Raw genomic sequence first — 16,022 nt, forward strand, 5'->3', positions numbered from 1 at the left:
AAACCAAGATAGACCACAGCCTGTCGTTTCAAACGGGAACAAATGACTCTAGTGGGCAGAACAAGCAAGTTGGTGGGCAGAGCCAACCACGAGCTAGAGAGATTCTATTGGCGCGTTCTAGCACGAATTTGCATATTCCATTAGGGAACGCGTACTCTGTAAAATGCACTTCTGCAATAACTAAATTCGCCTTCACACCCATTCTAAACAACGCAATATTTTTTTTTACTTTGGTAAAGTCTACAAAACTTAGTTCACTCTGTTCGTAACAGATTCTAGTTTTGGGAACAGAAAACTGTACTGAGATCAAATGTTTAGTCGATGAGAAAATGTGAAAGATCTCAGCCAAAATCCATCGAGTTCCATCTTATTTCTCCCACTGCGGGCCACTGGGCTTCCTCTCACTACCACTCACCACCACATTTGATGATTTGACATAGTTTTTTCCAAATTTGGTAGTGAGTGGAAACGCCAAGCGGATGCTTCACATTTACACATCCGGTGGAACATCTGTCTCATTGTTCTATCTGTGGCTCAATGGTTCCCAGTTCCCAGTTGTTCCGAACGCGACATGTCTCAAGTGTGTGTTTAAGATCCAACCGGCGATGTCACGCATCTAAATTTACATTTGTGTAAACGGTGTAACAACAGTGTGGGGTAAGATCCTAAGTGAATACACACATCGATACATATATTATTTGACAAGCAGTTTACTGTTTAGAACGACATAAAAGGAGCTAGCTACTGTACTTGGTAATGTGTAATAGATTGACTGTTAGCTAGCCAGTTCCTAGCTAGTCAGCAGACAATACAAAGAACACTCTTAGCCATTCAGTAGCTAGCTAGATAGATTCTGCTTGGTCACTAGCCTTTTTCACTTTCTGTTTAGTGTCTGTCTGCCTGCCCCCTCCCCAGTGTTGGAAAAAGTACTCAATTGTCATACTTTAGTAAAAGTAAAGATACCTTAATAGAAAATTACTCAATTAAAAGTGAAAGTCACCCAGTCAAATATTGAGTAAAGGTCTACAACTATTTGGTTTAAAATATACTTAAGTATTAAAAGTATAAATAATTTCAAATTCCTAATACTAAGCAAAGCAGACAATACCATAAAAATAAATAAAAATCTCTCTCCCTCTCTCTCTCTGTGTCTGGCTGCCTGTCCGTGTCTCTTCTAACAAACCTATTCCACCAGTGTTTTGCAGCAGAGGAGAATCATCATGAAGACTCTGTTGGTGTTTGACTTCGACCACACCTTGGTGGATGACAACAGTGACACCTGGGTCATTCAGTGTATCCCGGACCAATGCCTGCCAGACCTGGTCAAGAACTCCTACCAGAAGGGACTCTGGACAGAGTACATGGGCAGAGTCATGTCCTATATAGGAGACCAGGACATCAGCCCCGATACAATCCGAAGTGTGATGGAGACAATACCGTTTACAGACGGAATGATTGAACTGTTGACGTTCATTGTGAGTAACAAGAACGACATTGACTGCATCATTATCTCAGATTCAAACACAGTGTTCATCGACTGGATACTGCAGGTGGCTGGGGTTCAAGACGCGGTCGACCAAGTCTTCACCAATCCGGCTGCGTTTGACAAGCGTGGCTACATGGAGATAGAATGTTACCATTCTCACCAGTGTAGCCAGTGCCCTGTCAATCTGTGTAAGAGGAAAGTGCTGGCTGATTTCCTGGCAGGGCAGTTGAAGGGAGGGGTAGAGTATCAGAGAACTTTCTATGTAGGGGACGGAGGGAACGACCTTTGCCCTTCCAACAGTCTAAGGGAAGGAGATGTGGTGTTCCCTAGAAAGGGTTACACCTTGGAGAGGCTGCTCTCTAGACAGAGTGCACAACAAGGAGAGGGTTCGTCGAACCCGAGAGTCGTAGGATGGACAAGTGGAAAAGAGATCCTGATGGAACTGAAAGCATGTGTTCCCCTGTAGGGTACAGCTCTTTCTCATACTAAATGAAGTGTACTTGCAACGATTAAAAAGTATACCAAATGCTTGAGAGGGAAGGATTGTGATTGTGTCTTTGTCCTGTTTTGAAAAGTTTTTGAAGATCATATTTTAAATCAGCGGGACTGTATCACATCACTCTCTCAGGTTCAGATGCAAATGAATGTACATCTTTGTGCTTCTTTTTGTCTTTAGCAAATGTAGAGAGATACAGAACCCAATAAACAGAAAAGGAAAAAAACAAATCACACCTGTAAATTACACGTTATAACTGTTTATAATTAAATATATATTCTAGGATGTACAGTCAATAAAAGACATTGGCATCACTTTTTACTAGGGCACTATCTATGTGCAAAATGTATTACCAGTCCAGTGTATAACCAGTGCAATTATTTGTTGTCTCTACTAGGCTCTATTGTGAGTGTTATTATATAAATGGCCGATTACTGCTTTAGCAGTGCGGTTTTGTGGACCGTGACCCCGTCTCCCTGCCTCCCAAGATAACCCTCTGTCTGTCCCTTTGTGTCAATACGCTGATAGTAGGACGAGGCGCGGTGAATGTGATTGGTCGAACGCTGTTATTTGCGGCTGGTAAGATTATCAGAGGCGCTGCTGTCTGCGGCTGAGATGCTCTGTCACATCAGCTGAGCGCCTGCCGCGTCAGCCTAAATAGATAACGAAACTAAATAGCGGAATGTCAGGCGTTTATTAGATTGGTTGGTTTACAAGGGAATTGCGCATAAATAAGGATTTACAACAGATGGCGTGTGATACAGTTTGACTCGCTCCAAACACAGAGGATGCTTTAACAACAGGAAAATAAACCATGTCGAGCAGGTAGATGTGTGTCTATTGTTCAGTGAGCTGTGTTAATGATCTTCACTCGGGACTATTGTTCAGTGAGCTGTGTTAATGATCTTCACTCGGGACTATTGTTCAGTGAGCTGTGTTAATGATCTTCACTCGGGACTATTGTTCAGTGAGCTGTGTTAATGATCTTCACTCGGGACTATTGTTCAGTGAGCTGTGTTAATGATCTTCACTCGGGACTATTGTTCAGTGAGCTGTGTTAATGATCTTCACTCGGGACTATTGTTCAGTGAGCTGTGTTAATGATCTTCACTCGGGACTATTGTTCAGTGAGCTGTGTTAATGATCTTCACTCGGGACTATTGTTCAGTGAGCTGTGTTAATGATCTTCACTCGGGACTATTGTTCAGTGAGCTGTGTTAATGATCTTCACTCGGGACTATTGTTCAGTGAGCTGTGTTAATGATCTTCACTCGGGACTATTGTTCAGTGAGCTGTGTTAATGATCTTCACTCAGGACTATTGTTCAGTGAGCTGTGTTAATGATCTTCACTCGGGACTATTGTTCAGTGAGCTGTGTTAATGATCTTCACTCGGGACTATTGTTCAGTGAGCTGTGTTAATGATCTTCACTCGGGACTATTGTTCAGTGAGCTGTGTTAATGATCTTCACTCGGGACTATTGTTCAGTGAGCTGTGGTAATGATCTTCACTCGGGACTATTGTTCAGTGAGCTGTGGTAATGATCTTCACTCGGGACTATTGTTCAGTGAGCTGTGTTAATGATCTTCACTCGGGACTATTGTTCAGTGAGCTGTGTTAATGATCTTCACTCGGCACTATTTAGATTGCATAGTATTCTGTCAAGTGTATGTAGGTCCTATGTGAATACATTACATTGTGTTTTAAATAAGACGACTAATAGATTACATGATCAAATACTCTCTGGATCCGTTGCAAATCCATGTATGTTTACTATCTGTGCTCAGTTCATCGTTTTTTGCAAGGTGTTGCTGCTTACAGTATTGCTAAATGTTCATTATGCAATGTTTTCTGTTTTAGCAATAAACCCAATTTGATTCTATCAAGCTTCATTCATTTAAATGTCATGTTGAAACTCATTCCCATTGCGGTTTGCATCCTACAGACCATAGCCTGTCTTAATAACGTCAGTGTAACCAGATGTGTAAAGGGACAGGGAAGTCCAACGGCAGCTGTTCTGTATTACTAATGTATAATGCATGGAAGTGCCAAGGCAATGGCATACATTTTTAAAGGGTACATTAAGATATTTAATGTCTCGTGTTTCAGGAACACAATGTCATCTAAGGGACAGGAGTCGCCAGAATCCTTCTACACCTATGATTTCTGTGACCCAACCCATCCCACGGAGGTTCTAGAAGCCCTCGGAGAATACTACACAGAAGGCTTGTTCACTGACATAGCTCTACAGTGCTCTACAGGGGAGCTCTTCCACTGCCATAAAGTGGCTCTATGCTCCCGTAGTTCCTACTTCAGAGCCATGTTCACAGCCGATATGAGAGAGAGGTCCCACAGTGTCATCAGACTAGCTGGGGTAGATGTGGAGGTGCTGACGACGCTGGTGGACTATGTGTACACCTCCAAGGTAGGCTACACCTCTGAGACCATTTCTGAGTGACTGTCCATTATATGAATGTAGTAGCCTAATGTAAAAAAAATGGTATGTTTTTTAACCTTAATTTAACTAGGCAAGTCAGTTAAGAACCAATTCTTATTTACAATGACGGCCTACCAAAAGGCAAAATCATCTATGGCGTCTCAAAATTCATTTAGTTATCATTAAAATTGAGGTTTTTACTTTTACGCATGTTGTGTCTATTGTTTTGATATTGAGATGGTCCCATGTAACCTTTCACCTCAGTGGGCTAAACCAGGGGCACACAGACTCTTTCTTGGTCGTCTTAAACTAATCTACTTTGTAACAACAGTATCCACCTCACACACATGGTTATGGGCTTAACAACAGTATCCACCTCACACACATGGTTATGGGTTTAACAACAGTATCCACCTCACACACATGGTTATGGGTTTAACAACAGTATCCACCTCACACACATGGTTATGGGTTTAACAACAGTATCCACCTCACACACATGGTTATGGGTTTAACAACAGTATCCACCTCACACACATGGTTATGGGTTTAACAACAGTATCCACCTCACACACATGGTTATGGGCTTAACAACAGTATCCACCTCACACACATGGTTATGGGTTTAACAACAGTATCCACCTCACACACATGGTTATGGGTTTAACAACAGTATCCACCTCACACACATGGTTATGGGCTTAACAACAGTATCCACCTCACACACATGGTTATGGGCTTAACAACAGTATCCACCTCACACACATGGTTATGGGCTTAACAACAGTATCCACCTCACACACATGGTTATGGGTTTAACAACAGTATCCACCTCACACACATGGTTATGGGTTTAACAACAGTATCCACCTCACACACATGGTTATGGGTTTAACAACAGTATCCACATCACACACATGGTTATGGGTTTAACAACAGTATCCACCTCACACACATGGTTATGGGTTTAACAACAGTATCCACCTCACACACATGGTTATGGGTTTAACAACAGTATCCACCTCACACACATGGTTATGGGTTTAACAACAGTATCCACCTCACACACATGGTTATGGGTTTAACAACAGTATCCACCTCACACACATGGTTATGGGCTTAACAACAGTATCCACCTGACACACATGGTTATGGGTTTAACAACAGTATCCACCTCACACACATGGTTATGGGTTTAACAACAGTATCCACCTCACACACATGGTTATGGGTTTAACAACAGTATCCACCTCACACACATGGTTATGGGTTTAACAACAGTATCCACCTCACACACATGGTTATGGGTTTAACAACAGTATCCACCTCACACACATGGTTATGGGCTTAACAACAGTATCCACCTCACACACATGGTTATGGGCTTAACAACAGTATCCACCTCACACACATGGTTATGGGTTTAACAACAGTATCCACCTCACACACATGGTTATGGGTTTAACAACAGTATCCACCTCACACACATGGTTATGGGCTTAACAACAGTATCCACATCACACACATGGTTATGGGCTTAACAACAGTATCCACCTCACACACATGGTTATGGGTTTAACAACAGTATCCACCTCACACACATGGTTATGGGTTTAACAACAGTATCCACCTCACACACATGGTTATGGGCTTAACAACAGTATCCACCTCACACACATGGTTATGGGTTTAACAACAGTATCCACCTCACACACATGGTTATGGGCTTAACAACAGTATCCACCTCACACACATGGTTATGGGTTTAACAACAGTATCCACCTCACACACATGGTTATGGGCTTAACAACAGTATCTACCTCACACACATGGTTATGGGTTTAACAACAGTATCCACCTCACACACATGGTTATGGGTTTAACAACAGTATCCACCTCACACACATGGTTATGGGCTTAACAACAGTATCCACCTCACACACATGGTTATGGGTTTAACAACAGTATCCACCTCACACACATGGTTATGGGCTTAACAACAGTATCCACCTCACACACATGGTTATGGGCTTAACAACAGTATCCACCTCACACACATGGTTATGGGTTTAACAACAGTATCCACCTCACACACATGGTTATGGGTTTAACAACAGTATCCACCTGACACACATGGTTATGGGCTTAACAACAGTATCCACCTCACACACATGGTTATGGGCTTAACAACAGTATCCACATCACACACATGGTTATGGGTTTAACAACAGTATCCACCTCACACACATGGTTATGGGTTTAACAACAGTATCCACCTCACACACATGGTTATGGGTTTAACAACAGTATCCACATCACACACATGGTTATGGGTTTAACAACAGTATCCACCTCACACACATGGTTATGGGTTTAACAACAGTATCCACCTCACACACATGGTTATGGGTTTAACAACAGTATCCACCTCACACACATGGTTATGGGTTTAACAACAGTATCCACCTCACACACATGGTTATGGGCTTAACAACAGTATCCACCTCACACACATGGTTATGGGCTTAACAACAGTATCCACCTCACACACATGGTTATGGGTTTAACAACAGTATCCACCTCACACACATGGTTATGGGTTTAACAACAGTATCCACCTCACACACATGGTTATGGGTTTAACAACCGTATCCACCTCACACACATGGTTATGGGCTTAACAACAGTATCCACCTCACACACATGGTTATGGGCTTAACAACAGTATCCACCTGACACACATGGTTATGGGTTTAACAACAGTATCCACCTGACACACATGGTTATGGGCTTAACAACAGTATCTACCTCACACACATGGTTATGGGTTTAACAACAGTATCCACCTCACACACATGGTTATGGGCTTAACAACAGTATCCACCTGACACACATGGTTATGGGTTTAACAACAGTATCCACCTGACACACATGGTTATGGGTTTAACAACAGTATCCACCTGACACACATGGTTATGGGTTTAACAACAGTATCCACCTCACACACATGGTTATGGGCTTAACAACAGTATCCACCTGACACACATGGTTATGGGTTTAACAACAGTATCCACCTCACACACATGGTTATGGGCTTAACAACAGTATCCACCTCACACACATGGTTATGGGCTTAACAACAGTATCCACCTCACACACATGGTTATGGGCTTAACAACAGTATCCACCTCACACACATGGTTATGGGTTTAACAACAGTATCCACCTCACACACATGGTTATGGGCTTAACAACAGTATCCACCTGACACACATGGTTATGGGTTTAACAACAGAAGACACCTGTATCATGTCAGATATAGAGTTGAAATGTCTTACATTTTGAGTTTTCATCCAAATATTACACTTTATTAACATCACACTGAAATATAACAAAACTGTTTGACATGAAAATAAGTGAATAGAATAGAAACACAAGATTTTTGTCTGTTAAATAAAAAAATCTTTATCAATGATGAAACATGAGTAACATTCCACCCATGAGGCCAAAGAGGACACTTCTGGTCATTGACTGCAGGAAAGGGCTACATAATACCCTACATGATCAAAAGTATGTGGACACATGCTCGGCCAACATCTCATTCCTAAATAATGGGCATTAATATGGAGTTGGTTCCCCCTTTGCTGCTATAACAGCCTCCAGTCTTCTGGGAAGGCTTTTCACTAGATGTTGGAACATTGCTGCGGGGACTTGCTTCCATTCAGAGCATTAGTGAGGTCGGGCACGGATGTTGGGCGATAAGGCCTGACTCGCAGTCGGCGTTCCAATTCATCCCAAAGGTGTTCGATGGGGTTAAGGTCAGGGCTCTGCATGCCAGTCAAGTTTTACCACACTTATCTCAACAAACCATTTCTGTATGGACCTCGCTTTGTGCACAGGGGCATTGTCATAATGAAACAGGAAAGGGCCTTCCCCAAAACTGTTGCTAAAAAACTTGTAAGCACAGAATCATCTAGAATGTCATTGTGTGCTGTAGCGTTAAGATTTCCTGTCACTGGAACTAAGGTCCCGAACCATGAAAAACAGCCCCAGACATTATTCCTGCTCCACCAAAACAGTTGACACTATGCATTGGGGCAGTCGGCGTTCTCTTGGCATCCGCCGAACCCAGATTAGTCCGTTGGACTGCCAAGGTGGTGAAGTGTGATTCATCACTCCAGAAAACACGTTTGCAATGATCCAGAGTCCAATGGTGGCGAGCTTTACACCACTCCAGCCGACGCTTGGCATTGCGCGTGGTGATCTTGTGTGCGGCTGCTCTGCCATGATGGAAACCCATTTCATGAAGCTCCTGACGAACAGTTCTTGTGCTGACGTTGCTTTCAGAGGCAGTTTGGAACTCGGTAGTGAGTGTTGCAACTGAGGACAGATGATTTTTACGCGCTTCAGCACTTGGCGGTTCCGTTCTATGAGCTTGTGTGGCCTACCACTTCGCGGCTGGGCCGTTGTTGCTCCGAGACGTTTACACTTCACAATAACAGCACTTACAGTTGGCTGGGGGCAGCTCTAGTAGGGCAGAAATTTGACAAACTGACTTGTTGGAAAGGTGGCATCCTATGACGGTGCCACGTTGAAAGGCACTGAGCGCTTCAGTAAGGCCATTCTACTGCCAATATTTGTCTATGGAGATTGCATGGCTGTGTGCTCGATTTTGTACACCCGTCAGCAATGGGTGTGGCTGAAATAGCCGAATCCACTCATTTGAAGGGGTGTTCACATACTTTTGTATATATAGTGTAGGTTATTTACTGCATCCCAAATGGCACCCTATTCCCAGAAAGTGCACTATGGACTCTAAGGGCGCTGGTCAAAAGTAGTGCACAATAGGGTGCTATTTGGGACACAACTCTAAACTGTCTCCCTCCCAGGCCTCCATTACCCAGTGGAATGTAGAGTCTCTGCTGGAGGCTGCAGACCTGCTGCAGTTCGGAGCCGTGAAAACGGCCTGTGAGAACTTCCTGGTTCGTCTCCTCGACGTCGACAACTGTCTGGGCATGCTCCGTTTCGCCCAGCTCCATGTGTGTCTGTCCCTGGAGAAGGAGGCACGCAGGGTGCTGCTCTGCCACTTCCACGAGGTAATGGTTCAGGTTTAGGTTCAGGCTTATTCCTACATCGTGGTACATACACAGAAACAAACAACAAATATGATGTCATTCAATATATATATATATATATATATATATAAAAACTCAGCAGATATGTATTCTACTAAATCAATAGATGGGTTTATTAAATGTCTTTAGTGATTTGAGAGTGTCATTTTCTCAGGTGGTGAGAGAGGAGGAGTTCCAGGAGCTGGGGGTGGAGAAGGTGAGGAGCCTCCTGCAGGAGGAGAACCTGGTGGAGGTGTTGAAAGAGGCTGTGCTGGTGGAGGGGGTGGTGAGGTGGCTGGCCCACGATACTCTTGCCCGCAGGGGACACTTCCAGGAGCTTCTTCACTCCGCCCACTTAGACCTGAAGGAAGAGTACCTCAGGACTGCCTTGGAGCTGCATAGAGAGTGTCTGGAGACTGACACTGAAGACATCCACTCTCTATTTGTCCAAGCTCTGAAGACTGCTTTTAATATCAATAAAAGCCCTTCGGAACACTGCAGAAGGGGCAGGAGACTGACCTCCAGGATGTTTGTGATAGGAGGGTACCACTGGCACCCTCTGTCTGAGGTCCAGACCTGGGACCCGGTCACGGACCAGTGGCAGCAGGGGGAGGATATGCCAGACCACACCAGGGAGAGTTATGGAGTTACCCTGCTGGGCTCCAACATCTATATTAGCGGCGGCTACAGGACAGACACTACAGAGGCTCTAGATACAGTGTGGGTTTACAGCAGTGATACTGATAAATGGACACAGGGGCAGCCCATGCTGACAGCGAGGTACTACCACTGTTCTGTGGGTCTGCATGGGTGTGTCTACGTCATAGGAGGGTACAGAGGAGGGGCGCCCATGGGGGAAACGGAATTCTATGACCCCTTGAAAAGGAAGTGGATTCCCGTAGCTAATATGGTACAAGGTAGGTTGGCCTATGAAGGTTTGGAATATGACACAGTTGTGTAACTTGACAGTTGATTTTTTGTTGTAAGTTTTGTCTTTAGTAAATGTATTTATTTACTGCTGGAGTTTCATGGTAGTTTTAAGGTTGGAAGCCTTTTAGTGACAATCCTTCCTTCCTTCCTTCCTTCCTTCCTTCCTTCCTTCCTTCCTTCCTTCCTTCCTTCCTTCCTTCCTTCCTTCCTTCCTTCCTTCCTTCCTTCCTTCCTTCCTTCCTTCCTTCCTTCCTTCCTTCCTTCCTTCCTTCCTTCATTCCTTCCTTCCTTCCTTCCTTCCTTCCTTCCTTCCTTCCTTCCTTCCCTTCCTTCCTGCCTTCCTTCCTTCCTTCCTTCCTGCCTTCCTGCCTTCCTTCCTTCCTTCCCGCCCTGCCTGCCTGCCTTCCTTCCTTCCTTCCTTTTCCTTCCTGCCTGCCTTCCTTCCTTCCCACCCTGCCTTCCTTCCTGCCTTCCTTCATTCCTTCCCGCCCTGCCTTCCTTCCTTCCTTCCTTTTCCTTCCTGCCTTCCTTCCTTCCTTCCTTCCTTCCTGTCTTCCTTCCTTCCTTCCCTTGTCACAGGCGTGGGGAACGCTACGGCCTGTGTTCTGAGAGACACAATATATGTGGCAGGCGGTCACTATGGTTACAAGGGAAGCTGCACCTATGATAAGATTCAGACCTACAGGGCAGACGTCAATGAATGGAGCATAACAACGACCTGTCCTCATCCAGGTACCACAACACAACTCAGTTATATCAGCCCTGGTTCTATAGAGCTACAGAGAGATAAACTCTGTTATATCAGCCCTGGTTCTACAGAGAGATCAACTCTGTTATATCAGCCCTGGTTCTACAGAGCTACAGAGAGATAAACTCTGTTATATCAGCCCTGGTTCTACAGAGAGATAAACTCTGTTATATCAGCCCTGGTTCTACAGAGAGATCAACTCTGTTATATCAGCCCTGGTTCTATAGAGCTACAGAGAGATAAACTCTGTTATATCAGCCCTGGTTCTATAGAGCTACAGAGAGATAAACTCTGTTATATCAGCCCTGGTTCTATAGAGCTTCAGAGAGATAAACTCTGTTATATCAGCCCTGGTTCTATAGAGCTACAGAGAGATCAACTCTGTTATATCAGCCCTGGTTCTACAGAGAGATAAACTCTGTTATATCAGCCCTGGTTCTACAGAGAGATAAACTCTGTTATATCAGCCCTGGTTCTATAGAGCTACAGAGAGATAAACTCTGTTATATCAGCCCTGGTTCTACAGAGAGATAAACTCTGTTATATCAGCCCTGGTTCTACAGAGAGATAAACTCTGTTATATCAGCCCTGGTTCTATAGAGCTACAGAGAGATAAACTCTGTTATATCATCCCTGGTTCTATAGAGCTACAGAGAGATAAACTCTGTTATATCAGCCCTGGTTCTATAGAGCTACAGAGAGATCAACTCTGTTATATCAGCCCTGGTTCTATAGAGCTACAGAGAGATAAACTCTGTTATATCAGCCCTGGTTCTACAGAGAGATCAACTCTGTTATATCAGCCCTGGTTCTATAGAGCTTCAGAGAGATAAACTCTGTTATATCAGCCCTGGTTCTATAGAGCTACAGAGAGATAAACTCTGTTATATCAGCCCTGGTTCTATAGAGCTTCAGAGAGATAAACTCTGTTATATCAGCCCTGGTTCTATAGAGCTACAGAGAGATCAACTCTGTTATATCAGCCCTGGTTCTACAGAGCTACAGAGAGATCAACTCTGTTATATCAGCCCTGGTTCTATAGAGCTACAGAGAGATCAACTCTGTTATATCAGCCCTGGTTCTACAGAGAGATCAACTCTGTTATATCAGCCCTGGTTCTACAGAGAGATCAACTCTGTTATATCAGCCCTGGTTCTATAGAGCTACAGAGAGATCAACTCTGTTATATCAGCCCTGGTTCTATAGAGCTACAGAGAGATCAACTCTGTTATATCAGCCCTGGTTCTACAGAGAGATAACTCTGTTATATCAGCCCTGGTTCTACAGAGAGATAACTCTGTTATATCAGCCCTGGTTCTACAGAGAGATCAACTCTGTTATATCAGCCCTGGTTCTATAGAGCTTCAGAGTGGAAATGGGACAGTGCATTAAAATCCCAAAGTTCTGGTGCGGCTCAACCACATGAGGAACTCTGTTAATAACTAACTTACCCCAGGCTTGAAGGAATTATGAAAAACAAATAGTTATGTTGTAGTGCAGCATTCAAACTTTACAAAGATATGAATGCAGAGATGTCTACTCTCTTGAAGCAAAAGTGAAATCATAGGATGTACACACCATCTAAAGTGATGCACATAAGTAGTAGTCATCCTTCCTGTATTTGAGCAAAGATAATTTATTTGACCTCTGTGCATCAGAACTAAATCCATGAATGAATCTGTCTTGACCGTCCCTTAGAGTACGGCCTGTGCCTGGTGTCACTACACCCCAAGCTGTACCTGGTGGGTGGCCAGACCACCATCACAGACTGTTACGAACCGGACAGAGATGAGTGGAGCCAGCTGGCCAGGACCAAGGAGAGGAGGATGGAGTGTGGCGCCGTGGCCATGAATGGGTCCCTGTATGTCACCGGGGGCTACTCCTACTCCAAGGGCACCTACCTGCAGAGTGTGGAGAGGTACGACCCCGAACAGGACACCTGGGAGATCGTGGGGAATTTACCTGTAGCGGCGCGGTCACATGGATGTGTCTGTGTTTACAGCGTTTAGAGAGAGAGAGAGAGAGAGAGAGAGAGAGCGACAGAGCGAGAGAGAGAGCGAGAGAGAGAGAGAGAGAGCGACAGAGCGAGAGAGAGAGAGAGCGAGAGAGAGAGAGCGACAGAGCGAGAGAGAGAGAGCAAGAGAGAGAGAGAGAGAGTGAGAGCGAGAGAGAGAGAGAGAGAGAGAGCGACAGAGCGAGAGAGAGAGAGAGCGAGTGAGAGAGAGAGAGAGAGAGAGAGCGAGAGAGAGCGAGTGAGAGAGAGAGAGAGAGAGAGCGAGAGCGAGAGAGAGCGAGAGAGAGAGAGAGCGAGAGAGAGAGAGAGCGAGAGAGAGAGCGAGCAAGAGAGCGAGAGAGCGAGAGAGAGAGAGAGAGAGAGAGAGAGAGAGAGAGAGAGAGAGAGCAAGAGAGAGAGAGCGTTCCAGGTTGTCAGTAATGCAGTTGTGGATGTGTGTGTGTTTATAGTATTTAAACTATATATTGTATTACTGTTGTTTAACACTTAACCAGGCGTTGTGAGATCGTGTGAACTGCATTTGAGACGACCTGGAACGTGTCCTTTGTTACTGTTCCATTCAGAGGACTTTTTCCAGACAGCTGATGGCGTCTGATCTACCTCATCCTGTTCTCCTGCTATAGACACGTGAATATTTATTGTGTCCGACTAAGAGATTTTGGGGCGTGGAATGTTCCCCTATGCTGGAAGTGGGGGCCTGAGTGAAAAAAGTTTAGGATCCCCTGAATTAGATAAATAACGGTGTGTTTGTTTACAATGATTTGATTGTTTTATACGCTGTATTGATACGTTGTAAAACTGTTGATTGTGAAAATAATTGAATGGGTTTTTACTTGACTTAGCCATTTTGAATGGCAGCAGCTGACACACATTGCAAAGCACCACTAGGGGATTTATCCTCAAAGATTTCTTCATATTTATTTCATTTATTCGAACAGGAAAAAAGAGGAGTTGATACGATACAAATGAATGTACAACTTTGCATAGTTTTCTTTCTTTGAAATATAATTTTAACAGAATCACCGGCAGTAGCCTTTCCTGCAGGGAAATGACCACATCGCCCTCTAGTGGCCTCGTGGGTGGAATGTTATTAAGATTTTTCATAATTTCATAATTAATTTACCTTTTAGTGGGGTGGGAGGTGCAGAAAATCTGTTTTTCTATGTCAAACGGTTTTGTTATATTTCAGTTTTCTGTGATGTTTATGAAGTGTAATGTTGGGATGCAAAATCAAAATGTAATACATTTCAACTCTATATCTGACATGATACAGGTGTCTTCTTTTGTTAAGTCCATAACCATGTGTGTGAGGTGGATACTGTTGTTAAGTCCATAACCATGTGTGTGAGGTGGATACTGTTGTTAAGTCCATAACCATGTGTGTGAGGTGGATACTGTTGTTAAGTCCATAACCATGTGTGTGAGGTGGATACTGTTGTTAAGTCCATAACCATGTGTGTGAGGTGGATACTGTTGTTAAGTCCATAACCATGTGTGTGAGGTGGATACTGTTGTTAAGTCCATAACCATGTGTGTGAGGTGGATACTGTTGTTAAGTCCATAACCATGTGTGTGAGGTGGATACTGTTGTTAAGTCCATAACCATGTGTGTGAGGTGGATACTGTTGTTAAGTCCATAACCATGTGTGTGAGGTGGATACTGTTGTTAAGTCCATAACCATGTGTGTGAGGTGGATACTGTTGTTAAGTCCATAACCATGTGTGTGAGGTGGATACTGTTGTTAAGTCCATAACCATGTGTGTGAGGTGGATACTGTTGTTAAGTCCATAACCATGTGTGTGAGGTGGATACTGTTGTTAAGTCCATAACCATGTGTGTGAGGTGGATACTGTTGTTAAGTCCATAACCATGTGTGTGAGGTGGATACTGTTGTTAAGTCCATAACCATGTGTGTGAGGTGGATACTGTTGTTAAGCCCATAACCATGTGTGTGAGGTGGATACTGTTGTTAAGTCCATAACCATGTGTGTGAGGTGGATACTGTTGTTAAGTCCATAACCATGTGTGTGAGGTGGATACTGTTGTTAAGCCCATAACCATGTGTGTGAGGTGGATACTGTTGTTAAGCCCATAACCATGTGTGTGAGGTGGATACTGTTGTTAAGTCCATAACCATGTGTGTGAGGTGGATACTGTTGTTAAGTCCATAACCATGTGTGTGAGGTGGATACTGTTGTTAAGCCCATAACCATGTGTGTGAGGTGGATACTGTTGTTAAGTCCATAACCATGTGTGTGAGGTGGATACTGTTGTTAAGCCCATAACCATGTGTGTGAGGTGGATACTGTTGTTAAGTCCATAACCATGTGTGTGAGGTGGATACTGTTGTTAAGCCCATAACCATGTGTGTGAGGTGGATACTGTTGTTAAGCCCATAACCATGTGTGTGAGGTGGATACTGTTGTTAAGTCCATAACCATGTGTGTACTTTTGAAGAACAAAAACTCAACTACTTTGAGAAGAACAACATAGGCAGGTCAAGAAACACTCTGTGGAAGGTCAAAGGTTCAAACAAATTTGGAAAAGAGAATTCATTTGAATGAGTCATCATTTCCATAGTGTCTGTAAAGTCATTGCTGTTCACACCCACTCCACTGGGTAAAACTGGTTGAATCCACGTTGTTGCCATGTCATTTCCATAGTGTCTGTAAAGTCCTTGCTGTTCACACCCACTCCACCGGGTAAAACTGGTTGAATCCACGTTGTTGCCATGTCATTTCCATAGTGTCTGTAAAGTCCTTGCTGTTCACACCCACTCCACTGGGTAAAACTGGT

At 43.8% G+C, this 16,022-nt stretch overlaps 2 protein-coding genes across 3 annotated transcripts; both read left to right on the forward strand.

Annotated features, from left to right (window-relative positions):
- Positions 1 to 491: 491 nt before the first annotated feature.
- On the forward strand, positions 492 to 3,864 carry LOC109879261 (pyridoxal phosphate phosphatase PHOSPHO2). Of its 2 annotated transcripts, none has more exons than XM_031813464.1 (2): positions 492 to 657; positions 1,182 to 3,864. In XM_031813464.1, exon 2 carries the CDS (start codon positions 1,221 to 1,223, stop codon positions 1,950 to 1,952), a length of 732 nt encoding a protein of 243 aa, XP_031669324.1. In that variant the 5' UTR covers positions 492 to 657; positions 1,182 to 1,220; the 3' UTR covers positions 1,953 to 3,864. The 2 variants fall into 2 exon arrangements, with proteins under 2 accessions (XP_031669324.1, XP_031669323.1); XM_031813463.1 differs by having other exon boundaries at positions 493 to 657; positions 1,196 to 3,864.
- Positions 2,642 to 14,493, forward strand: LOC116359797 (kelch-like protein 23). Its single transcript, XM_031813461.1, has 6 exons — positions 2,642 to 2,807; positions 4,092 to 4,407; positions 9,309 to 9,515; positions 9,709 to 10,450; positions 11,043 to 11,195; positions 12,910 to 14,493. The coding sequence occupies exons 1-6, from the start codon at positions 2,797 to 2,799 to the stop codon at positions 13,218 to 13,220; spliced, it is 1,740 nt and encodes a 579-aa protein (XP_031669321.1). The 5' UTR covers positions 2,642 to 2,796; the 3' UTR covers positions 13,221 to 14,493.
- The last annotated feature ends 1,529 nt before the right edge of the window (positions 14,494 to 16,022 follow it).

Source organism: Oncorhynchus kisutch, unplaced genomic scaffold (assembly GCF_002021735.2).
Source record: "Oncorhynchus kisutch isolate 150728-3 unplaced genomic scaffold, Okis_V2 Okis05a-Okis16b_hom, whole genome shotgun sequence".
Taxonomy (NCBI): Eukaryota; Metazoa; Chordata; class Actinopteri; order Salmoniformes; family Salmonidae; genus Oncorhynchus; species Oncorhynchus kisutch.